Source organism: Pantherophis guttatus, chromosome 3 (assembly GCF_059756535.1).
Source record: "Pantherophis guttatus breed Tessera chromosome 3, ASM5975653v1, whole genome shotgun sequence".
Lineage (NCBI taxonomy): Eukaryota > Metazoa > Chordata > Lepidosauria > Squamata > Colubridae > Pantherophis > Pantherophis guttatus.
The window spans coordinates 151,554,689-151,582,472 of NC_142065.1; the positions used below are offsets into that span (position 1 = coordinate 151,554,689).

At 36.9% G+C, this 27,784-nt stretch overlaps 1 protein-coding gene across 2 annotated transcripts in view; it reads left to right on the forward strand.

Annotated features, from left to right (window-relative positions):
- Positions 1-27,784, forward strand: part of CDKAL1 (CDKAL1 threonylcarbamoyladenosine tRNA methylthiotransferase) — a 312,732-nt gene that overhangs the window by 267,028 nt on the left and 17,920 nt on the right. For both annotated transcript variants that reach the window (XM_034429250.3, XM_034429252.3), the window contains 2 exons: positions 11,748-11,831; positions 12,713-12,877. In XM_034429250.3, coding sequence (XP_034285141.2) covers positions 11,748-11,831; positions 12,713-12,877 — 249 coding nt within the window. The remainder of the gene's footprint in view (positions 1-11,747; positions 11,832-12,712; positions 12,878-27,784) is intronic.

The following is a 27,784-nucleotide window of genomic DNA, read 5'->3' on the forward strand; positions in this document are numbered from 1 at the left end:
CATCAGCAGAACTTTCCTTTAGAAAGTACCTTTAAATGGGTATAAGAGAAACTGTTGGTTGTTTCTCTTCAACTTGGTGGAACAAAATTAAATATTTAAGGCTTCGTTATGGTTGTGTTATATACAGCTGAAAAAAAATAGATTTACATAAATGCATATTTACATAAACTTAAAATGTAAATTTTGGAGTGTTTTTAGGAATTCTGATGAACTTCAGCTCAACAGAGTTTTATATTTTAAGAATTAAGAGTGTAAAGACATGGAAACTATGGATTTCTTTAATTGAAAATCATTTATATTATACTCGCCTATCACTGTTCTAGTAGATTTGTAGTTTGAAAGGCAACATGAATGCTATAAATTAGTAATATTTATATTATATATACATATCATACCCTGGAATTTCCCTGATACCATTGTAGCCTGAATTACATGAAGTTGTACATGGAGATATGTTCAGGCACATCAAATAGGACTAAGTATGCATATTTCTTTTATATGACATAATATGCTATTTTTATTTTCAGATGTCATGCAAATCTAAGGACTAATTTTCTTAAAGTAATCTTAGTCTTTAATATGCAGGAGTAAAAGAAACTCTTAAGTGATTAATTTTTAAAAATCCTTGAAATATACAAAATATGCCTCATTAAGTTTTGAATGAAGTATTTATCCTATTTCAATAAAAATATTTTTTCTATTTCAATCTATAATTTCTATCATCTATCAATCTATCATTTCATTTTTGATCTCATACTAATATTTCAGCTTAAAAATTTAAGGTCTAAAATCAGTTTTAGGTCTGGAGGATGGGAGGTTTGTAATGTGTGTTTGTGTCTGTGTTCTCTGTCTGTTTATATAGCTATTAAGCTGTATACAGTATTTTGGAAATGTGCGGCTTAATACATTTCTTGTAACGTTGGGAAAGAATCAGAATGATCATTGCTTATAGGGAATTTCCTCTTCACAGTAGGACTATTTAAGCAAGCTATGATCAGGGGTGGCTGCTGGGGGTTTGCAGGGGTTCGGGAGACCCTCTAGCCAAGATTCTGTGCAGTTCAGAGAACCCCCAAATCCCACTCCTGGCTGACCCCGTTCACCCCTCCTCTCCCAGGAGTTCCCATGTGGCCTGTTTTGCACGCAGGTTAAGTGTAGGGCGCGTGTGGAGGCTCGGGGAGGGCGAAAATGCCCCCCCACCATGGTGCAGGAGGCCAACCACCACCACCCAGCAATGGGCAGAGAACCCCTTGCCCAGAATTTTTGAAGCCCACCCCTGGCTATGATCCATTAGGCAGATATAACATATTGGCTTTTTAAAAAAGTGTTTTGAATTATTATAGAAATAGCTAGTATTTTTAGGCCCCTTCCACATATAAGGACTGCACCTGTCTATGTTCTTTCTCTGTGCCTCTGTTTCTCTCACACATACATATGCTAACTTTACTGGGAAAGCTAACTGATTTATCATTACTTTGGTTCCTGTTTCAGAGGAAACATTTCAAAAACAGTTTCACATTTACTCTGGGGCTGCAGAACAGGTAGTTTCCTCTTGGCAGAAGTTCTTAACTCATCTTGGCTCCTGAATCATCTTCACCCCTATGTTCCAGAAGCTTTGCCAGTCCCACAGAGAAATTAGCTTTCTCTCTGTTTCAATTTTCCTCTCTAAACCAGGATGAGAGAAATAAGGCTGAAATTGTTTGCAGTTGCTGGAGCAGAAGCCAGCAGTTTCTCTTGTAACTATTTTATCTAGCATGCATTTCTACATTGTGATATCTAAGTTACTAATTTTTAATGGAAATCTGCTGAAATTTAACTTCTATGTCAGTGATGGCTAACCTTTTTGCCATCGCGTGCCAGGAGAGGGGGGAGCGGGGGAGGGTCGCGCGCACACGTGCCCACGCGCATGTGTGTGCAACCCCCTCCCCCCTCCCCCCCGCTCCTGGCACATGATGGCCTGGTAGGCCCGTTTTTCTTTCTTACCTGGTTCCAAATCCTCTCTGTGTATCTGGGAACGGCGAAAACAGCCTTTCCCACTCCCTTGGAGGCCCTATGGAGGCTGAAAGGGCCCATTTCCCAACTCTCGGTGGGACAGGAAGTGACATTTTTTGCTGTCCCCAGCCTCCAGAACCTCTCTAGGAGTCTCTAGGAGCCTCTCTAGGAGTCTCTGGAGGCTTGGGACAGGAAAAAACGTCATTTCCTGTCCCACCGGGAGTGGGGAAATGGGCCCTTTCAGCCTCCATAGGGCCTCCAAGGGAGTGGGAAAGGCTGTTTTCGCCATTCCCAGATACACAGCGAGGATCTGGAGCCAGGTAAGAAAGAAAAACGGGCCTTCCCCCCCCCAGGCCCTCCAGAGGCAGGAAACAGCCTGTTTCCCTACTTCTGGTGGGCCCAGAAGGCCCGAAAATCAGCTGGCCGGCGCGCGCATGCGCCCCAGAGCTGAGCTGGCGTGCCCACTAATATGGCTCCGTGTGCCACCTGTGGCACGCGTGCCATAGGTTCGCCATCACGGTTCTATGTGGTCATCCCACAAATTATTAAAAAAAAATATCTGAAGTTTTATCATCTTATTTGTCAGGGCAATAATTAATAACTTCTCTATGGATGTTGTAGTATGTTTAGATATTTCAGATGTCAGTGTAAAATAAATTCTACTTAATGCGTAAGTTTTAAGAATTGCTCATAATATTTTTCTAAACCTTTTTTAAAAATTGTTAGCATTACTTGTTTTTACAATTACGTTGTTTTTACATTATAACAGTATGGGGTTATACTGTACAGTAAAATATTACTGCCATTTAAGGCTTATTTATATTCTGATCCAAGTGAATAATAGGGGTTATTGAAATGCTTCTTGCTAACATTTCTAACATTATCAGAGGTTATTTTGTAAAATCTGCCAAAGGCAATCATTTTGATGTGTATAAAACCTACAATGTTTATGCATAGCCGGTCTCTATAATTCTTAAGATTTTGCATCTCAGCAATAGTATTAGTAACTAATGCTACTCCATTATAATCAAATGTCATTAAAAGTATAAAATTCAGAATTCAGATTTTATATCATCTACTTGGTAAAATTCAGAATTTATATCATCTAATTGGTACAAAAACCTGATCCAATCCATTACTTTCCTAATTAATCATTAACCAAGACAATAAGTTCTTGTTACTTGACCATTTAGATTCATTCTTAATAGTGGTTGAGTTTTCTTTATTTCTATTTCATTCATAAAATGGAAATGCAGAATTCATAAAGCCAACATCTGTTCTGATTTCCAGTCTACCGTCAAGAAACTAAACAGACCATTCATGATGAAGTTTTGGAAACAACTGAAAAGGATTCTAATTTCCTGGCAAAAGGATAGTTGCATACTGGACAGAATCACTAGATGGGTCAATTTCAACATGTTATAGTTACGGAAAGTATAAAATGTCATGCTCTGGAATAGTGAAGCAATTGAGCCAAACATGCTGAATCTATTTAAACAGGACCTGCAAAACTCAGGAAAGGAGCACTGTATTTTTTTTTAAAAAAAAAGCATTACTTCACAAAAATGTCAAAATATTGATTCACCTTCCCTCCATGGAGAATGGAGAATATATTATACAGTTTAGTTTCCTATTAAAGTTATAATAGTGATAATAGTTCTATACCATATCTCTTTATAATATTTTATGCTTCATCAAAAATGGCAATGTGAATTGTTTCCTAAGATTGCTGAGCATATATTGTACATTGATATTTATTGATAAGTTGTATATTGTGTCATATAATAAAATTTCAATATCTTATGTACATCATCTTCTGAAAGTTTCCCTCCAGTTATCTCTTGCTTGAGAAATGCAAATTCAATACATAGGTTGGGAGTTGAATCCATGATATCGTCATTAAGCTATCTCCCCACAAGTGATGGGCTACACATCTGTTATGCATGCCATTCTTTTCTTCAAGCTTTCATTTCCTAATGTGGACTCTGGAAGAATTCAATAGAATTGTTTATAATGGTTAGGAACTGAGCATATTTTTTTCTGATTTTTCGTGATGCTGACCAGGCTTATTCTAGAACTTAATTCATTCTAAAATTCTAGTATCAACTATCTGTGCTATTCACCATGTCTTAACTATCATTCTGTCCTTCAGCCTAGGCATCCATCTTCTAGTCCACCACTTTTCTACAAGTAGGAGTCCCAAGTTCTCCATTGTCCTGCCCAGTTCACCTCTATTTAACAATCATGTTATCTTTCTTCCCAACCAGAGCTTCAAGATTTCTTGGAGGGCTTCCTTCATGTTCAGTTGAATCATTATTGAGCCAACTGTAAATTGAAAGAGGGTGCATCAGAGGACAGTCCCAGGTTTTATTAACTGTGTAATTCACCTATAAGTGCATCCATGTGCCAGAAATATTATTCAGTTGCAGAGAAGAATATTCAGACTATTCAGAACTTGACTAAATTTGTTAATTAAGGAAAAATAGGGTTGCTTTGATCTTCTCTTCGGTTAATGAATTCCTACAAAGTAGGATTTCTCTAGCATACTAAATGTTCACAAAACATGGTGTTCAATAAGATGCCTTACCTTTTCTTTAAAAAGGGGCTAATATCTATTTGAAACAGTGAAGAATCACAAATAATTTAACAGAAAATCTAAATAACAGGCCACCATAAAGGTACAATGCTATCAGTTTACATAGAAGACCAGGAATTGATATGTTTTAGTTTGTTCTCAAACCTGGACAAAAAGAAGTGTCATTGGAGAAGACCTTGATGCTTGGAAAAATCGAACACAATCAAAATAGTGGTTAACAGAAGACAAGGTGACTAGATACTATCGCTGATGACATAAACAGGAGTTTACAGGAAAAAGCAGTTTAACAGGCAATCCTGGGGAACTGCTGTCTATCAGATCACAAGATAAAAACTGAGGCTATCCTCAAAGCCCTGAAAACACTCTGTTTCATCTGTGGTTATCTTAGACATAGTAAAGAATGGAAAAGCCATCTAAGATGAAAAATAATTGTTCCTAGTCTCGCTCAATATTAATATTTGTTTTAACACTATTTTTTTCCTAGCAAATCTAGCTTCCATGTTCTGATCATCTGTTCTTGAGTTTTAAAAGATTGAGGTGATTTTCCATTTTTTTTTTCTCCATCTCACTTTGCCTTGGCTAAAAAATTTGTTATTATTGTTATTCTGCATTACAATATTGAAAAGTGGAAAAAAGAAAGAATCAGATAAGGCCATATTCTCTTTTATTTTTCTGTTATTCATATGTAAAACTGATTCCAACTACAATCAGGTAATTTAATCTTATATGAAACAGTAACTTTTTCCATTGCCTCGAGCTAAAAGGGGAAATATTAAGCTATGGTAATATAAATATGCATACATAGATAAGGGTTCATTTGAAAACAAAAATCCTCCTGGAAAAGTGATAGGTAGGAACTGCATGTATGCTTCCTGCATTTTTTCCCTATAAAATTATGTTATTGTACATGATGGATACAGATTTAATACATTTGGTAAATTAGGATAAAACAAGGGTAAAAGTTATTAACACTTTGATAGCAATCTGATTTTTAAATAAAATTTATGACACAAACTTAAAAAAGTTAAGATAAACATGCTTAAGAAACAAAGTATTTCTTTTTTCTCTCTCTCATGAATATGTGTGTTTCCATAAAAGTTAGAAATCATTAAAAGTGATAATTCTAGATTGATCCTTTTTCTAATATGAAGCTATTGGCGTACCCATAGCAATCCTTCTGGAAAAAAAACTGCTGATGATAATCCCCTATTAGTGAAGTGAGATGAGGTAAGAGAGATATAGCCTAGGAAACTCTACTTGTCAGTTATGGTACCAATATAACAGAACAGCCTTACTCTGGAAGCTACAGTACTTGATGCAATTTGCTTCCAGAAGTCAGTTAAGATCAGCGCTTCTGTAGAGCATTTGGGTTTGGATGGGTTTCACCATCAATATTTACTTTTTCATTTTTTTTCCTATTTGTAGTTGTAGTTTGACTCTGATCATTATCCTATTCTGTGGGTGTTGCATGATTTCTCACTGTATGGTTTTTACTGCTGCCAGTTGCCATAAGCATTGGAAGATTGGCAGCGCATACATTTAATATATAAAGAAATCTTAGTTCAGTTTGCTGCTCGTCTGAATCCTCTTTTGAGCTCCAAGGTCTTTACGAGGTTTGAATACGGTTGTAAAAATTCTTTTCAGCTGTAAAACAAAACTGTCCTATTCATTCCTAATTGTTAGGATTTAATCAATGGCATTAATTGCTTCTGAATTTCTCCATGAGGAACCTGACTATGGCTCTGATGGGAATGTCATTACTTGATAATTAGGACATTCCATTGACACCTTAGCTCTCTGCGGCTCTTGTTTATTTTTATTTTTCTTGTAAGATCATTTTATTATCTTGCACTATGGTGAACTGGACCACTCTGTTTAGAATGAATAGCACTGCAGTATCTACACTGAGCAATATGTTCTGCTTCTAAAGGCTTCTACCCACTCTCTTATAAATGTGTATTTTTTGTTACATATCTATCAGGTGGCCAATCTTTTGGGTGGTTTTAGGTGGTTTGATCCTCAGATAGATTCTTGGTCTTCTCCTTCATACGCATGTTTGCCATGTGTGGCAAAAAAAGAGCTGCCTTTTGTGCAATAGCCCAAGCCGAATGGGATGGCTATAGGCTACTCTTAACCCATTTTTGTTTCCTTACTAATCATCTTCATAATTAATTCAATTTATATGTCTCCAGGCTCCCAATAATTCTGGGTAATTTTTTTTTTAAAAAAACAGAGGCCAATACAACAAACATGAAAACCACACAAGGCAAAGGGGAACAGAAAGGGAAAAGGGGAACAGCAGCCCATCTCTCCAAAGGCCTGGGAGGAGAGCCAGGTCTTTAAAGCCCTTTGAAATGCCTAGGATTTCTGAAGTAATGCTCTTGGCTTCCATTTTGTTTCCTAGTGAAAGCCCTGAAGGAGGCCTGACCAGTCAGATTTCCTTGGATACTAGACTGAAGAGGGAAAGGAATTGAATTTGGTGAAGGTACATTTCCAACTCCTACTTAGAATGCAGATTAAAATATACTTTTTAAAAATAAACATTAGTAGGAGATTGTAAATGTATACTTTTAAAAGTGGTAAAGGAGGCTTGACCATAACCATATTCAATTATTCTTAGTGAAAAGGAGGGGAGAATGTGTCCCTCTGAGCTCATCTCCATCCTTGTTCTTCTCCTTCCGCCCACCTTAATTCTGCAGGAAAGAGCAAGAGTATCTCTATTCGTATGTCTCTGGGTTTATGTGTGAGAGAGAAAATCCTGGGTATAAGAACCCTTTCATATCGTACTTTGTAAAGAAATCAAAAATCAGGAAATCAGGAAAACATAACAAATGAAGCACAAGATTATAAATCAGATAAAGATACAGATAGGGGGTAATAAATTATTTTCTTGTCCTGCCTATATAGTTTGATGGAACGGCATCATATGGCAAGATACTATTGTAGGGAAGAAATCAATTAAACAAAACTGAATTTTAAAAGAATGCAATTGAGGCCCATTTGTCATTTTTAGGTCACCGCTGACATCTCTGAATATAATTTTCATATGAGCTGCATTTCAAGGCATGTCTGTGCTTGAAGAAGCAACATTTTCACAGCAGGCGACCAGATCAAAATGAAGCAGTCAGATGCAGGTGCATAGTACTAAGAAATGGGTTATTTACCCTGAAGCAGGATTGCTGGGCTGAGAAAGCAGCAGCTCTCCCCACAGATTGGACAGGCTCTCTGATACGGAGCCTAGTGCCAGAAACAGTCATGGGGGGGCCTAAATAATTGTTCTTTCGCTTGTATTTAATGAGATGCATTGCCCAATGCTCAACAACAGAGGTATTCCTTTTGTCATGCTAACAAGATGCTATTCAAGCCCTGCTTCCTTTGATTTCTGTTTAATCCTTCCTGCTTCTCAAGGCTCCAGCCAGGCAGTGAAAGAGTTGAAAAGATGGAGGTTTGCACTGTGTGCATCTGTTGCTTAGATCAATTCTATTTGGCTAAATGAAAGAGAGGAAACAAGAGTTTCCGTGAGCAGCATTACAAATGCCACATACATTGTACACATAGGGGCAATATGCAAAGTTAGGATCATCAACAACTCTAAGTCTCTGAAGTGTAATCATGGAGAGCCAGTTTGGTGCAGTGATTGAAGTTCTGGACTGGAAACCACAAGACCGCAAATTTTAGTCCTCCCTTAAGCCCGAGAGCCATTTGGATGATTTGGATTTGTTGCTCTCTCTCTCGGACCAACCCATCTCACAAGATTGTTGTTGTGAGGAAATAGGAAGAGGAAGCGTTATGTAGGCTGCTTTCAGTTGTATAAAATAAAGATGAAATAGAAATATAAAAAAATAATAATTGTTTCATTGTTGTTGCTATACCGGGTGATGCAAGGATTTGAACAAATTCAAAAGATATTTAGTCTGCAATATACAATTAGGTTTGGGGAGAGGCAGGCTTAAGAGTAATGTATACTCAAAATGGCAGCTTGGAGGTGACTGTGAACCTACTATGCAAGGCTGTTATTCTGAGGAAAAATTGAAGGAGGGAGTGCAATATAATATATTAGAGCTCTGCGGTACTTCAGATCCTCTTCTGAAGAGCTATTTCAGAGAGAATCATCTGCCAGCAGAAATACATTGGTACCTCAGTACTCCACTGCTTCAAAACTTGTCAAATTTGGTACATGATGCATTTTCACATGAAAACATTGTCCCAGTACTCACTGTTTGTTTGGTATTCGATGCGCTGTGATAGGAAAAGAGGGACGGCCAAGGTAAACCGACAGGAAGTCACCCATACTGGGAAGGTTGCTGCAAAAGGGAGAGGGGGGCAGCCACAGAGGGCAGACAGGAAGTCGACCATGCTGGGCAGGTCGCTGACATAGAAAAAGGACAGACAGGAAATCCTTAAACTTATACACTGCCCCGTAGTGTTTACAGCACTTTGTGGGCAGTTTATAATGGAAGCATATTGCCCCCAACAATCTAGGTCCTCATTTTACTGAACTCGGAAGGATGGAAGTCTGAGTCAACCTTGAGCCAGTCAAGATCAAACTCTTGGCTGTGGGCAGAGTTTGCCTGCAATACTGCATAATGGCCACTGTACCATTAGGGCTCCTATATTAAATATCTTGACGAAATTAGTAAGAATTGGTGCTTGGGGCGGTTATTTATAATTACAGTTTATAGATTAGATACTGCAAAGACACTGCATTGTAATAAGTATATTTTAGCTTTCCTGGTTAAAGCCATAGCCACAATGATATTTCCTTGTTGCAGAACAATCCAGTGCTTGTTTTCCCTGGATGACAGTGAAAAGCTGTTAATAATTTAATATATGGACTGATTCCATGATTTTCATCTTTTAATTTTGATTCACGTGGGGTTGTGGGTTTTTTTGCAATTATTGTTCAGCAGCCGACAGATACATTCTTGTGAATATTTTTAAACTCCAGATAAAAATGTGAGGTCTAGCAAATGTGATTGTCAAAATGAGCCAGGAACATTTAAAACGCTGCAAGAAAATCTATTCTAGTAACGTCAATACTGGTGGTCTTGATTGCTTTTTTCCCTTTGTGGGCAGTGCTGAGAAACAGTCAAGCGGTCACATCTAAAGGATGGTTGTTGTAGCCCTCTCCTTCCCCCCTCCCTCCTCTTGAAACAGTTGTACAAAGAGTTTACCAAAAAAAAGACAATATCCAGGTCTTTTAATATATACTGCATCAATGTTATTACCATGGGAAAGAATATTCCCAAGACTCTGTAAAGCAATTCCTTCTCTCCAGCATAGCAATTCTAAGAATTATTAATAGATAGATCTAAGATTCATAATAAAGGGGTTCTTCTGGCAGTGGAAATTAGTTTTAGTTTTAAAAATGAATTGTATTCAAATTGGTTAGTTGAATTAATTACAGTTGAAAGAATTGCATTCTTTAAGCTAAATATCTTAAAGTCATGGAGAATACAGAATAACAGAGTTGGACGGGACCTTGGAGGTCTTCTAGTCTAACTCTTGTTCAGGCAGGAAACCCTATAGCATTTCCGATAAATGGTTGTCCAATCTCCTCTTAGAAACTTCCAATGTTGGAGCATTCACAACTTCTGGAGGCAAGTTTCAGAGGGCAGGACAAGAAACAATGGATGGGAACTAATCAAGAAGAGAAGCAACCTGGAATTTAGGAGAAAGTTCCTAACAGTGAGAACAACTAACCAGTGGAACAGCTTGCCATTAGAAGTTGTGGGTGCTTCATCATTGGAAGTTTTTAAGAGAGACTGTTTGGGCAGGGGGTTGGGCTAGAAGACCTCCAAGGTCCCTTCCAGCTTTATTCTGATTTATTGTTTGAAGTTGTTCCACTGGTTAATCGTTCTAACTGTCAGGAAATTACTCCTTAGTTCTAGTTTGCTTCTCTCCTTGATCAGTTTCCATCCATTGCTCCTTGTCCTGCCTTCAGGTGCTTTGGAGAATAGGTTGACTCCCTCTTCTTTATGGCAGCCCCTGAGATATCAGAACACCGCTATCATGTCACCCCTGGTCCTTCTTTTCTTTAAACTAGACATACCCAATTCCAGCAACCATTCTTTATATGTTTTAGCCTCCAGTTCCCTAATCATCTTTGTTGCTCTTCTCTGCACTCTTTCTAGAGTCTCAACATCTTTTTTACATTGTGGCAACCCAACCTGGATGCAGCATTCCAAGTGTGATCTTACCAAGTCATTATCAAGTAGTATTAGCATTTCATGTGATCTTGATTCTATCCCTCTGTTAATTCAGTCTAGGACTGCATTGGCTTTTTTTGGCAGATGTAGAACACTGCTGGCTCATATTTAAGTGATTGTCCACTAGGACTCCAGGATTCCTCTCACAGTTACTACTATTGAGCCAGGTACCATCTATCCTATACCTGTGCATTTGGGGTTTTTTTGCCTAAATATAGAGCCTTACGTTTTTCACTATTGAATTTCATTTTGTTAGATAGTGCCCAATGTTCAAGTCTGTCAAGATCCTTCTGCATCTTAAGCCTATCTTCTGCAGTGTTCCCCATCTATCCCCTCATCCAAATGAAGATGTTGAAGAGCATTAGGCCTAAGACAGAGTCTTGGGGTACCCTACTGCATAGGTCCCTCCATGTAGATGCAGTTCCATTGAGGGCTATATGTTGAGTGCCGTTGATCAGCCAGTTACTAATCCATCTGGTGGGGATGCTGTCTAACCCACATTTTTCTATCTTATCAACTAGTAGGTTGTGGTCTACTGTTTCCTGCCATTGTGGAGGAAGCTGTCATCACCATGTTTCCTCTGGAGCATATGCCAAGATGATTAACTTATAGAGTTAATTGGTTCAGCTTTCCAATACAGCTGGAAGAAACACAGTGTTAGGGGAATAAAAGAGCCCCATCAATCTCAGATCACCATGTCCCTTATATGTAGAAGGGGGGCTTAGTCTCTTATCTCCAAACAATAATTAGATGTAATAGGTTTTCTTTCCTCCAGTGGCTATTAAATTATTTCACATCAACTTTTTTTTTTTAATTTGATTTATATGCCGCTCTTATCCAGAGACTCAGGGCGGCTTACAATGTGTTAAGCAACTTTATAATTGCACGAGAAAGGGGTATTTACAATAGCATCTTTTCATTCACTGCTACTTGCATTTTTTTTTATTTCACAGATTGGGGAGAGACAGAAAGTGCTTGTTACAGAAGAATCCTTTGATTCCAAATTTTATGTTGCTCATAATAAATTCTACGAACAGGTAACATTTTAAAAATGAGGAAAAAAATTGTCCTTTTTGTCATCCTTAACTGTAACTGTCATACAAAGTAATGTTCACGAATTTGATACGTAGTTTCCACCAACTCTGTGCCTGGAGCTGTTAAATGCATCTGTTTTCTCTAAGTTGCAGAAAATAGATTAATATAAATGATTTTTCCTATTAATTGATTCCCCCTCATTTTGTTCATTAAAAATGACATCTCTCATGTTAAGATATCTCTATTTAAATTATTATTTGGATTCTAAATAATTAGAAACGTGGAATCAACTTCTAATTGGAGAAATATTTTGTAGTTCACTGTTAGCAATGGCAATATCAACAGCACTTGGAGTTATATACCGCTTCATAGTGCTTTACAGCACTCTCTAAGTGGTTTATAGAGATAGCATATTGCCCCCAACAATCTGGGTCCTCATTTTACCCACCTTGGGAAGGATGGAAGGCTGAGTCAGCTGGTGAGAATCAAACTCCAGGCTGTGGGCAAAGTTAGCTTGCAATATGAGTTACCTTGCAGTACTGCATTCTAACCACTGCGCCACCACTGTTCTTAGCAATATATGTTTATAAGAATAATTTATTGATTCTGTTAACAAATATAGATATATATTGAAATTTATATGTATGTTAAAATCTCTTAAGCACCATTAGTGTTATAATTATCAATTAAAATGCTGGAAAGGTTTATGTAGAAAAAATTTAAAAATTTCTAATATTGTATAGATTTCTGTTATGGTAAATGCTATCAAATGTTAAGATACCACATGACACATTTTATGTTTCTTTTTCTTCCTTTTTGAATGTAAAATCTTAAGTACTTTTCAAAGTATTAGGAAAAATAATCAATATATTTTCTTTTAAAGATTCTTGTACCAAAGAACCCTGAATTTATAGGTAAAATGGTAGAAGTGGACATTTTTGAAGCAGGGAAGCATTTTATGAAAGGGCAGCCAGTATCAGAGGCTAGAGTGTTCACTCCATCCATCAGAAGGCCGTTTGCTAGAGGAGAAGTTTCTGGTTTAACAGAGGTGAGTAGTACACTTTCTTACCCCTTATACTTAAGTCAAAAGAGGGGATTTATCATTCTAATTCAGTTGGTACTAGTAATTTTTGTTGTTATTGTTGTTGTGTCTATGGTTGCTTAAATTCTAAAAACAATTAATTAGAAATTTAAAAATATAAATTTAGTATGTTGGGCTTGGAGAAACAGTAGTAATTTCAATCATTTCTAAAATATGAGATGCGTATTTTTGAAAAGGTAAATATAAGTACTTCTAATGTTTACCCAATATTATTTTATTTTTCTGAACATAACAGCCATTAGACATGCTATACATTTCCTGGGTACCAGTAGCTGAGCTTTCTTGTTGCCTCAAATGGGCTATTTATCTTGTTGTTTTTAGGTTGCTAATCATAATATAGCTCATTCCAGCTCAGTTACAGGCATAATATAAGGGGCATGGATCTCAATAGGAATAAAAAGAGTGCAGTAGCTTAATGATTATGGCTTGTCACACAGTCAGCCAGATGTTTGAACTGAGTTTGACATTTTTATCCACCTATCAAGTCCTTATTGTTATTATTATTAAAATCACTTTGTAGTATAAACATTGCCACTTTCTTCCAATTTGTCATATTGTCCAAGTTGACATCTAGGGTCAATAATAATTTCATAGAGGTTATGCTCAGCCTGTATTATTACTCCCATTCCAAGATTGTCTAGTCTTTGAGCTGTTTTTCTGCCCCTTTTCTGGCTGAAAGACTGATTTTTTAATTGATTATCTGCCATCAAGTCAGTATTGACTAAATAAATATTCTTCAGGGCATTCTGAAACCAACATGGCTCTTCAATTTTTCGAATGATGCACCCATTGCCTATGTAAACAAGTCCCTCTACTTTGATCTTGGTCATCTTCTTCTCTTTCTTTCCATCTTTCTCAGCATTATGGATTTCTCAAGGGTTCTAGATCTTTGCATAATATATCCAAAATATGATACAGTAATTTGAACCTGGTCATTTTTTTATTCAAGCTGGTTTTAGAACCACACATTATTTCTGCAGCATGCTGGATAATTGGGAAAGCCAAAGAATATGAAAAAATCATCTTGATTTAGGACTCTAATTTGCATTTGGATGCATGTGAAATTAAGGCTGTGTGCTATAGTTTGAATACTCTAGGTCCTTTCTTTGGAATTGGTAAGTAGACTGACCTCTCCCATCTGTTGGACATTGTGTTGTTTCCCAGTTTGGCTGGTATGGTTTTGTTAGAATTTACTGATTTTTTTATTTCTTGTCATATTTTTTTTTGAAGATACTTCCAACTTGGTAATACCCAGAGTGCTGATCTTAATCTTATAGTATTAAAGGGGCTTGTGAACAAGAATGTCTTCTAAAGTATATTAAATGTTGATCTCCTACTGCATAGAATTTCAGTATATTCCTCCTTAATTTGATCTTCTTTGAATCAGTTACAGCCTACCAATTGGCATCCTTTAGCATATCAATTTGAGGTTGGAACTTTCTTCTGAACTTGGAGAGCTTTTGAAAACTTTCCATGCTTTCTGTATCTGTTTCTACCTTTACTGATGCTTCTTGCCTCTTCTAATAGCTCTCTAACATTTTTTGTTATGACTCTTCCAGAGTTCTTCATTTTGGGTTTGTTTTTTTGTTTTTAGGCTTTGGCTTCTTTTTTCCTCTTGGCAATTTTTCACTATCTGTTCTGACATCCAATTTCCTTCTTTTGTGTCTTGGTCTTTGGCAGTCTCCTTTCACATTCATCCTTAACAACTTATTTGATTTCATTCTACAGATCCTCTAGATCCCTATCAATGAGATTTAGGGCAGCAGTCTCCAGCCCCCAGTCTGTGGCCCTGTATCAGGGCGCAGCCCATTGAGAATTGGGCCAGCAAATTATGGCTCAATTTGCGCAAGCGGCGGGAACACATCCAAAACCATTCCCCCTGTCCACCTCACCCCATCCAGCACCACTGCCAGTCCGCAAAACTGGAAAGATTGTGGACCACTGACTTAGGGCTTCAAAGCAATTCCTGATGTTCTCCTCGAAAATGGTAGTCATATGTTCAAGTTCCAATCATGAAAACTGGATGATTTTGTTTTTCCACCTCAACTTGTCTTGGAACCTACACATTACCAGGTTGTGATGTGTTCTAGTTAATTCTTAACAGCATTTTGCTGTTATATTTGAGCTCTTCCACATCCTTATAACAATAATAGTCAATTTGATTTCTGTGTGATATATATGTATATCAGCATCATTTTAGTTGTTTGAAGAATGTGTTAGTAATGAAGAAGCCATTGACTTGGCAAAAATTCATATGTCATTCTCCTTCATTTGCTTTTCGTAGATTGTACAACCCATCTATTTTTAACTTCTTTCTACTTCCAACTTTGGAAGCTTCATTCCAAAGTGGCATAAACTGATCGAGTTGAGAATTTTTGTCAGTTATGCTAACTTGCAAACCAGTTTGTAATTTTTCAGAACTACCAGTCAGAAATGTATTTTTAACAGTATCATTTCTCTAAAGATCTTTATATAAAAGTACATTCATTGTACTTAAGATTTATCCAGTAATCTCACATGAAATGTTCCATCTGCTAAACAGAGAAAAAAATCAAATTAGCTTTAATAGTGCAACCAGAACTATGGATCTCATCCTCAAATGTCAGTTACTAAAACTTATCCAGTGAAATTAGATAGGATAGGAGGAATCTTTGGGTGCTTGTACTGTAATTTATTAATGTAAAATTGAGAGTTTCTCTCATAAAATATTCAACAAAATTGAATGTTCAATGGTAACAACTCTGTCTCTTTAGTCCACAGGTGGGCAATTAATTTTCCCCAAGGGGATGCATGAGAAATTGTGACTGTTGTGGAGGGCCAAACCAATAGGCTGAATTTAATTCTGCTCAATATTAATTGTATCACTTTACAAAAAGCAGCAAATTATATAGTTTTCATTAGCTGCTATTGATAAGAATACATGTTATGTCTTGATTTCTAATTTCCAATTGACCTCACACAGGTCGGACAGGGATAGCCTGTCCCGGCTCAATGTGGCCTGGAGGCCATGATCTGCTCTAGTCTGAGATGTGAAAATAAGGATGATATAATAGATGCCACTCATGGATTACTAGCATGATACTAGCATGATACCAGCCATTATTTTCAGAACTGCCTAATGATTTAAACAAGAGCTCCCTGGTTCAAGTCTAGATTTTCTCCTCATGGCTCTGGAATACTTTTATCTTCTCGATCAGACCTGGGTCTCCAGGATAAGTGCGATAATTTGAGCTTCCTGGGAATTAGTTCACAGTAAGATCTTTAAGCTTCTTTTCTGGAACTTTCAAAATTTAGGTTTCAGAGGAATCTGTTTCATCTTCAAATGGAGAGTTCTCCAGAAACACATGAAATAATTATATACATACATGGATGGATGCATGCATGCATGCATGCATACATACATATGTACATACATATATATATACACACACACAAACACACACACATATATATATACACACACACGCACAAAACACAATATTTTGATAGAAGCTATTTAAAGTTAAAAATCTGAAGCCCAGAACACCAAAACAAATCCACCCATATAATTTAGCCTTTGTTTGTCAATGTTATCTCAGCCTGAACACTTTAGTTTTTGCACATTAACTTCCAAGGTAGCACGAGTTAATGAGTTCTTGCCTTTCATTAAGGCTGACTGGTTTTCAGTTAATGTAAGTTAGCAACTTTATTAACTCCAAGCGAGGCCTTATATACATGAGCAAAGTAACTTGTTGCTCACATTATCACATTTAAGAAACCATCTTTTATTAAAATAATGATGATCGTACCTTACTAAAATATTTCAACATCACTGCATTATCTCGCTATTTTTAGATCATCATTATTTCTGAACAATTCATATCTATTTGAAATCCATGTAGAAAAGTCTATAATTTAATGCTAGATATCCCACTAGTACTCAATACACCCAGATTATTTTGGTACTGGTAGCTGGATTCTGCAACTGTGCTAGGTTAATTCAGAGGAGCATTCCTGTTGGCAAATGCATTAAACTATGGGCTGTGTTTGCTTTAATTTAGTAAGCAGTGATGTTATGATGTGTTCCATATCAAGCTGCAGGTGGCATATAGGTTCTTCTGGGCATGGCTGCTGAACCGGCAGCTATATCAAGACACCTGGATTTCCACTCGTTTCATTTAGCTGTAATTCATTGTACTGGGTTTGTTTGGAAAGCACTAAGGGGTTGTAATACTTCTCTTGAGGATCATTGAAAGCAGTCTTGGGGGTATTAAGAGCAGCCTAATGGAGCTATATCTCTGTGTTGAATAGCATATGGAGCAACTAATTCTTGGTATTGTTCTATAACAATAAAACCTCTTTGTTAGAGCTCTTCTAAAACCCAGAGCATACATGTGGTGGCCAGTGGTTAAGCTCACAGAAAATTCTAAATCCAGTTGAAGGCCAAGAATGTCCAAAGACCATCTGGACTTTAATTCATAATGTCAAGCTTGCCCAGATGTGTGCAATAATTGAACGAGGAAACTGAGATAGACATTTTTACATAACTGGGACAAAACAATTCTGGGGGGTGGGGGGGAAGCTAATAGAAGAAACAGGACAAATGAAGAAGAGAAAGAAACAGATGGACTCAGGAAAACAAAACAAATTAACACAAAATTTCTGGGACAATTCAGTATAGTAAACTCTGGTTTTCTCTACCAATATCTGTTGCATAAACCACTTTTGGGCGGATTCACACATCACATTGTTGTAAACCATCAACTACAAATCACTTTTCTAGGTTTACACAGTTTATTAAATCAACATCAAACATGATGCATGGAGCTTATTATGGTGTGAATTTAGTCATTAAATCTGTTTCAAGAAAGGACTGTTGTCTAGCCTGCCAAAAGACAAAAAGACTAGCTAGATTAATTGCTAGTGAATCTATTTGCAAAACAATAAGAGACATCAGTGTCTCTTCCTTTAATGTTGTCACCTGCTGGGATTTTGGAAGCATGCCTTCTCCATATTGGCCCTGCCCTATGGAACACAATTCCTCAAATCAGGCAAGCCCCTAATTCTTCTTGCCTTCTGGAAGGCCTTGAAGAACTGGCTGTTTCCTCACATGTAGGGCTAGAGCCTAGAAAAATCCAGATGTTGATATATAGAGGAGTGTTTGCTTTGGGGACCTGGAAATTTTTTTTTAATTGTTGTTGAATTTCTTCTTTGATATAATATTATTATTTTTAAGCCATTCAGGGTTATGATATATAATATGGGTGGTCATATAAGTCAGGGGTCCCCAACCCCTGGTCCGTGGACTGGCACCGGTCCGCGGCATGCCAGCAACCGGTCCACACAAACAAGCGAAGCCCCATCCAGGTGATGCAGGCAGCATGCAAAATTACGCCCCCTCCAGTCCGTGGAAAAAACCTTTTTCCATGGAACCAGTCCCTGGTGCCCAAAAGGTTGGGGACCGCTGATATAAGTATGATAGATAGATAGATAGATAGATAGATAGATAGATAGATAGATAGATAGATAGATAGATAAGACAGAGAGAGAGAGAGAGAGAGAAAATAGATGTCTATGAGTTCATTAGTTAATTTTCCTATAGTCATCATTGTAATCGAATGCCAATCACTTCTCTGATGTGCCATATTATATGCTGTATGAATTATGAGAAACTATAAGACACCAATTTGTAATTCCTTAAAACAATCCTTGTATTCATTGTTGAAATTGAAGCAGCACAGCCATTGTGAGAAACATATACTGTTAGTAAACTCATAGCTGAGAGGGACCAGCAGATCATAAATATATTGTCCATTAAAAATGAAAGAGAGGCAGAAATAATTATTAAAAACAACAGGAAAGAAATGGTTTTTGTAAGAGTCTCTGACGCTGAGGTGATCAAAGTACATTGTTCAAGTGTAATGTTGGTATCCCTTAGCTTTCGATAACTGGTGTTTTTTTTTTTTTTAATTAATAAGAATATAGAATCTCAACCAATGTTTTTAGGATGCTTATGCTGAGGATATTGTTCTCCAGACAAGGTTTTTTTATTTTGTGCAGGAAAAACAGACAGGGCCCAATTTTGGAACTACAAGTGTCCTGGAAGCACTTACATTGCCTTTTGTGTGTTGCCAAATGGATCTATTTTCTACCATGTAGATTTCACTACTTTATATATTTTAGAAATAGCTCTGGGTTGCCATGCTGAAACTGGCAGATATGCACTCTGAGTGGTTGCACACATTGTAGAATAGCCTTATTTAATTTTGATTTTTATGCAATTGCTTGGCTGCCGCTAGATTGTGTGAACGGGCTGTAGCCAGTTCGGAGACTGCACCAACTTCTTGTTGTTGCGGGATGTTACAAGATGTGTTGTATTTGCTATTTCAAATCTCTGCAAACATTAAAGAATATTGTGGACTTCTCAAATTATATTCAGTCACAATTACCGTATTTAAAATCATTATATTTTTTCATCATTAATTATATCTGCAGATTGACTGTTTAAATATAGCTTGAACATTAAGTTTATTTTTCATGCCAATATAGTATAGTATGAAAATCATGTTGAATTTTAGCTCAAAGCTAAATTAAAGCTAACTGTTTTCATCATCTAACCAAGCTTTTAGAGTAAAGTATATTTATGAAGGATGGGGGTGGCATAATTCCTAGGTGCTTGGATGCCATTGTTGTTAATGTTATTGTACCAGTGGCAGAGAGAAAAGAAAGAGTAAATTGGTACAGTAGTGAAAGAGATGGATCCAAAAAATCTTCTACTTCCACAGATAGAGGAATTTTTTTTTTTAGACTAAAAAGATTATCGGGACAGAAGGGGGAAAGGTTTTTAATCCAATTCAGTCTTGTGTATCCTAATTATGAAAAGGTTAGTCTGGGTGATACATCAACACAATAATATTTTGAATAACTAATTAATGATTAGAGAAGAACTCTAGGGCAGGGGTGTCAAACTCAAGGCCCGGGGGCCGGATCTGGCCCATGAGGTACTTACATCTGGCCCGCAGGACTGCCCTGGAAACAGCGAAAGACTGGCCCATGGTGCTTGCGGCCCTCCCAAGCTTTGTTTCCATTGGCAGAGGGTTGCAGGAGGCCATGGCAGCCGAAAACGGAGCTCGGGAGCCCATTTTTCTTAGCAGAACACTTGGGCCACCACAGGCGCCCCTGACACGAATGACGTTGAGCTGCTCACACCCATCCCAGCCCCCGGAGGTCAAACACAACCCTGATGTGGCCCTCAATGAAATCGAGTTTGACAACCCTGCTCTAGAGGTATAGATGCTTTAAATAGATGTCTTATATAATCATATGACCACATTATGTAGCTGTGACAGCTGATGGTTTGTTATGCTTTTTTAAATATGATATGTCTTTCAAGTGTGCTATGCCTAGAGAATATCTTTGTTTAGTTTTTGAAAATATGTTCCATAGATATTCAGGTAAAAGGGGCTGCTACCATCAAAGACCATGCTATAAAGCTATTTTGAAAGACTGGCTGAATCATCAGAGAAGAATGCTGCTGGTCTGACATGATTTCATGAGAAATCTCAGTTGTGTATAAAAATAGCAATTGTAGCTTAAAGTTTTTATATGTTCATCTTGAGTTATAATCCTAGATTCCATAGTATGCCTGAAATATTTTTTACATTTGAAATAGCTAGATATCTGGAATTATTTTTTTTCTTGGTTTGCTTAGCATAACTCACTCCAGATGTATTTTACCCTTTGAATGAACTAATTCTGCCTGCTTGTTCATCTACCATTAACATTATTTTCCATAGCTTAATCCCTAGATTCTCCATTAGAATTGGCATTTGTTGCCATTAAAACAACAACAGCAATAAAAGATAAAATCGATCTCCAATTACAGAATGTTATTTTTAATGTATGGGATGCTGATAGCATTATATCCTAGAGAGAGCAAAATTACAAAAACTAGTATAGCCAAAAAACAAACAAACACCCTTTGTTGGTTCATGAGGAAAAAAATTTAATCCACAATTTGGTAACTTTTGTTTTAGGCCCAACCAAAAATGACATAAAAGAATATGCATGATTCAGGCTTTTCAGAAATTCAAGACATACAAAAAGCAGGAACACTAATCTCAATGTTTGAGCCATTGATTTGCCAATGCCATATTACCTTAAATAAGTCATTCCCTATTTTACTCTTTGTATAATGTGTACAAACTGAGATAAACAGCCAGAAAGTTTAATTTAATTCAAGAAATTTTTTTGGAAAGAGTTGGCCTGTAATACTTTTTGAACTTTTTTGTTGGGACAGCCAATGTAATATATAAACTATGATTTGTGGCTTACCAAAGATTTATCCAACTAGGTGCCTTCCAGTTTTGATGGGACTATAACTCCCAGACAGTGCAATCACAAGATCTCTTAAAAATGAAATTATAAGTAGGAAGTATCCTTTGGGTCAGCTTCAGCTCTTATTGACTTTGTGAAACATCTGTGTGGTTTTCTAGGCAGAAATATGAAAGTATTTTGCCAGTGCTTCCAAGGTTTTGGTATTTTGTTTTGTTTTGTTTTGTTTTCAGATTTGTCTACTATCCTGGGATTTTCTTATGGTTTCCCATCCAAGTACTAATTAGGTCTAACCCCACTTCCCTTTTCAAAATCAGCTAAGCAAGGATCTAATTAAAAAACAGTCAAAAGTCATAATTTGTCTAGCTAAAGGGTAGATATGAATACACTGGCATATACCTTCTCAAAATTAGAAGGGTTATATGAACTATGGTTTGTTAACACCAAAAATCCAATTAAGAATAATAAATTAAATAAACCCTAACCTTCCATAAATTCACATCAATTCTTTTGAGCGGTAACTGGATTTTAAATAGACCAATTATAAAATGTTTATTAGGGCTTTCCCTTTTCATCTCACAATTTTTTGGCTTCAAAAAGTTTGACTTAGCTCCCAGTAGAGCAGTCATTCAGAAATATTTTATAGTAATCAATTTATAACCATCTATTCCATGCCATTAAAGCTTTCAAATCGGATATGTCTAAGATATTGATATTGCCACTGCAAAAATTCAGAATACCTAAAATAATTACTGAGTTTTATCTCAGTAATCAAAAGCTACGGCGATATTCTAAATTTTACAAGCAGTAATGATGGTTTGACCCTTAAACTTTTGTTTAATATTTTCTACTGAGCACTTAGTATATATTACCTAATACAATTTTAAATTTGTGGACATTTCTGAGAGAAATAAAAGCTACATAAGAACATAGTATTCAAAGTTGACTGATACCCATCAAATCAGCGGCCAATTATAAAATGTTTATTAGGGCTTTCCTTTTTCATTTCATGATTTTTTGGATCCAAGAATTTTGATTTAGTTCCCAGTAGGAGTTATTCTGAAATGTTTTATAGTGATCAATTGCATAACAGTCTTCTATGTCATCGAAGCTTTCATGTTGTATGTGTCTAAGATACTGGTATTGCCGGTGTAAAAGGAAAAGATTTATATAATCTGAAAAAAACCCGAATGTAAACATTAGCTGCTTTATCTAACTCAGACCATCTAGCTTTATATTATTTCTAATACTTCGAGTAGCAGCAAAGCTTTCGAATGGGCACTTTTCCCAGCCATGTATGGAGCATCAGAGATTTAATGCTGGCCATTATGTGTGCAGAATTCGTGCTATTTCACTAAGCTTACACATCCTTCCCTAATTTGCTAAATAAGATTTTTTTTCCGAACTTCCTTTTTTTTTTTTAATTGTGAAGTTACCATGACAGTTTTTAATTGTATGTATGTAGCCACATATTTGAGTGTCATTGGAGTAGAATGAAGTGAAGGCACCTTTTAGTGAGTTCAATTCCAACTGACTTTGTAGACAATTACATACAGTTTTCTTGCCAATACAAGAGTGATTTGCCATTGCCTTCTTTTGGGGTGTTTTTCAAGTTCCCAGTATGGTCTGAGATTTTCTGGTGGTTTCCAAGGTGGTTAAACATCTAGTCTTGTATGGCTACCCCACTTAACTTATTGAGCTTCCACTATCATTCTGTTGGGTGAAGCATTTGTAATCCAAATCTGGTACAAGTTGTAAATCAGTGCCTGATTTCTGGGAGATTTGCAAATACTTTTTTCAAGACATTTAGACTTTGTTCTCTTTTCAATCTGAACTGGACAATAATGCTATTTGTATTAATCTTAAAAATATTAGAATTCCCCTGAAGCAATCTCTGCCATGTTGGAAGGCATGTCCAACTCATGGCTCAAGGGCTGGAAAGCAGGTAACGTGGCCGTACGAGATCTTAAATCTTTAACATTGTTATGTGCATTTCTACACATTAACTATATTATATACTTTATATATGGCCCAAGACAATTCCTCTTCACTCAATGAGTCCCAGGAGAGCTAAAAAGATGGACACGGCTGATGTAGAAGGTCCATTTTGGCTACATAAGCAGTGACACTCGGATAACCGAGATCACTATTTAGTGTATAACATAACAATGAGTTGTCTGATTGCTCATGAAGAGGGAAAAATTAATTCTTCACATTTCCTTATTATTTCTTATCATTTTGTACAAGCAGATTTTAACTTTTAGACTTCCCTGTTCAAAATTATCTCAGTGAAATGTGACCTGCATCCTTGTATCTCAGTTCAGCAACAGCTAAACTAGGAATTGCTCTTTCAGAGTGCTACTATTAATCTTCAGCTAGAAATGGCAGTTGAAAAAGGAAGGGCATCAGAGAAGTAGATAATTTTCCTCCAAAGATCTCTTCTAGGAACAACATATTGCCCATTCCTTCAGGGCTATTATGTATGTTAAGCATTTTAAAAAATTGTGTTTATCTTCCTGGAAGATTCTTTCTTACGAGAAGAATTTAACATGCATGTCTGCACATAAACAAAAGGACTGAAAGTTTGGTAAGCTTGTAAGCATAGATTAATAGCTCAGAATTCCCTTGGAGTTAGATTCATGCTCCTGTTTCCTTAGAGATCCCTTTAGTATTTCAAACTACTGTGGTGGTGCCTGTGTCTGAGAAAGTAACAGCCAAAAATAACATCTGAAACATTAACTAGTCAAGGTCAAAAAGTTTTTGTATTCCTTTCTCCTCTGGGTCTGTCTCATATGGTTGTCATTTTCGACTGTCCCTCCTATGTTTTCTTCCTTTGAACTGGCGATAAGGTGGTTTTGCCATTACCAGTTTCTATGAAACTACACAGGGTTTCACAAAAGCAATTACAAAATACAAGAGAGAACCGGCTGTCAGAATTCCTACTAAGCTTGTAAATGCAACAAGAGACTCAGCTCCTAGGAATTATATTGCCTACAGTGGCCAAGATTGTATGTATGTGATACAGGTAGATTGTTTCCAGAGTAAACATTTTAAAGGATTTAATGTAACTAACCTGCAGAGAGAAAGAAATTCTTTTTTTTCCCCCTTCCAGTCCTAGTGATGCATGAGTATTAAAAAAGCATTCTTGCAAATATAATTATGGCATGCCTCTTGCTGGCTGGCTGTTACATATTGATAAGCTTATATTGCTGGCAGCTCTTCCTTTTCAGCAACTCAAGTTGGAAGAACAGGAGAAATGCTGCTTTTCACATCTGAATGGATGTTTGAATGTTTAGTCAAAAATTATATCTTGCCATGGTATGAAAAAGACAGGTATTTTTTGAAACAGGTCTGTTTGTTTATTTGTCAATTTATTTCTGATATTTACATCCTACATTTCCCCCAAGAGTTCAGGGCAGCCCATTGGGAATGTCCCCCAATTCCACTTCCATAGCAACAACAATGTTAGATAGGTTGGACTGAGAGGATGACTGGCCCTGAAGCACCCAGTGATTTTCCATGGCTAGGGATGGCCATGGGTTTCCTGGATCTCCCCAGTACTAATCTTAACCACTATAGTTTGCTCAAATCCCAAACTCATATCCAGGTTTTAGAATGAAAGTCCCAAGCCAATACAAAGGTTTGAGTATGTTTGTAATAGAAATACAGGTGGTCTTAGTTTAATTAGCATTCATTCCGCAACCATTCAGGCATGTGATGATGCTAAATGAGTAGCTACAACCAGTGTTCAAAGTCCCGGCTTTTGCAGCACCTCTCTGGTCCTGTGACTGTGATCTTGGCACTTAGCAACCGGCCATATTTCTGACTGTTGCATCATCTTGTGGTCATGTGATCACATTTTGCAACCTTCCCTGCCAGCTTCCTACAAACAAAACCAATGGGAAAGACAGCAGGAAATCAGAAGTTGTGTTAATGTGAACTCCTTATATCTGACCCACTTGGTCCTCACTTAACTACAGCAACCGGGGGCTGTCCAACTATCATCACTACATGACTCGGTCACATGACATCATTCTTTACAGCTGCATTGCATGGATCAGATACAACATTGTTCATGAATATGAACTAACTATTCCTACAGCCATGTTTTTAGTATAAATAATGGCTGTATTTTGGGGCTACCCTTTATTAAATATACATTTATGGGTATATCATGATAGCAGAATAAAGGAGTATATATACAGTAGGTGGAATATGGTCACCATGCAGTCAAATAACAGAGATTTTTTTGGGCAAGCAATCCACTCAGCTATTTCTGGAAAATGGTTATAAATATGGAATCTCAACTTTTCAATTTGTTTCAAAATAGTTCCATATAAACTAGAAATCTGAAGTTGTCCGTGCCCTTCTTGACAGCTTCCCATAGATATTTGTTAACTGCCATGGACTGATAGGGCTATTATTATGTATTTAACATGTATAACGCACCCAACATTTTTAAAGTGCTCCTTGCAAAACATCAAAATAGATTACACTTGCTCCCGACAAGCTCTGAACGTAATCAACATGATACAAAAAGGAAAACAGATAGAGTGGAAACAGGAAGCAAGCACTGGAGCAATAACATTCTCTCCTTCTTTAGCAAAGATTGAGACACGATTCTGTTCTTGCCATTATAGTGATACCACAGTTTCACTACTGAGGAGAAAAGGTATCTATTAAATCCGACACAAATGTAAAAAAAGTCCGTTTCAGAATTACTGAAAGGGTGTAAATTGATGAAAATAAGTAAATTATGCCAACTGCCTGGGCAAACATCAGATTTGTCTGTTGTTTTTTATTTATGTATTTATACCCACCTTTATTATTTTTATAAATAACTCAACAAAGTGAATAGACCTCATACTCCTTCCTCCTCCTATTTTCACCATCACAACCACCCTGTGACTGGCCCATTAATGGCAGCCATTAATGCTGCCATTTCCAAATGACTTGTAGGTTCCTTGGCTCTTGAATTCTCAGCTCTGCTTGATTGTATGAAGCAGATGCTACCTTTTATCATCCTCTCTACGCCATACAATACTTCATGCAATTCAGTGTGATACATTTATTTCTTTGTTTTTTCTGCTGCTCATCTGTTCAAAGGACCCAAAGCAATATACAATGAACAATTGGTGTTAAAATCAAAAGTGCTAAAAAGTAATTAAAATACAGCTCATCTTAAGGAAGTCAGAAAGATGGTTGATCTTGGCCATTTGTTCTTGGGTTAACAGTATATATTTATCAATCATTGAAAAGTGACATGAATCAATCTCTTGTCAAACAACATTTTTTGAGCTGTTGTAAGGAGATTCTGTGCACAATCAGACACAATCTCATACAGATTTCAGAAAAAACGAATTGAGTCATAAACAGGGCATGTTTCCTAAACTGAAGTACTTTACTGCAGTGTCTCATAGAAGAAATGTATGTAGATGGATTAGATAAGCCTAAATAAATAGTTCTTTATAAGGCTGTGAATAGATCCAGACATGAAGGGCAAAATTTAATTTGAAGCATGCATGAGCATGAACAAACAAAGCACCTGTTGGAAATCTTAAGCAAAACCCTTCTTTTCCTGAGATTGTATGTCAGCTGCTCAGGACAATCACATAAACCCAAGAAAAGATAAGATGCGGTATGCACAATTTTGTACACTGTGAATCATACTTTGCCTTTTGAATCCAAATCTCAGCACAGCCGAACCAAATATAGAAGATTGTGACTTTTTAAGGCCTTATCTCTAAAAACACACATTGTAGAAAAATTTCTTCCTGATAGAATATGTAGTATTTTGGCCACTTATCACATCGCTCAACAATAAAATAGCAACGAGGATCTTCTAATTTGCTCAGATACAGTAGTTTAAATCACAGTGATAGGCAAAGGCCAAGGCTTTTTGTTACACACACTAGTAGCATTTCTGTGGGATTGTTCCAGTACTGATTAGGTCAGATAAACCTTCCTTCCCTATCACAATAATTCCCAGAACTTGGTATTTCAAGTAAAAGTTTCTGTTAATGACTTTTAAACTTGACTGAGCATGAAATTAAAAAAGATTCTCAAGTTACTCCCTCAGGTGCTTAGATGCACACCAGCTGGCACAGAAAGAATCTCAGCCTCTTGCAAATATTAGGCGACTCTGGAGCTATGACAGTTTGATATAAAGAAGTATGCTGCACTTAAGAAGAATCAGTGTAGCCTATTGCTGGAGGCTGTTGGGCTCATATTTGTTTGATCAATGTCTTAATGCCAGGTTGTCCATCAGCACAATGTCGCTGGCATCTGAAATATGTTAATGATGCTAGGCCCTACAATTCCTAATTATCTGACAGATCCCTAAGAAGCCTTGCTGGCACAGGAAGAGTTTTCCAATTTGGAGGGGGGGGTGGCAAACTTAGATAGACAAAGCATATTCTTGAATCCCAGAAATCCAAGAAGGGTCAGGCAAGAAAAGTCATAAAAAAGCAGACAAGGAATTAGAAAAAAGTAAGAACATGAGTAAAAAATATTTGGATTGACCATGGAGGGATCAGTGAT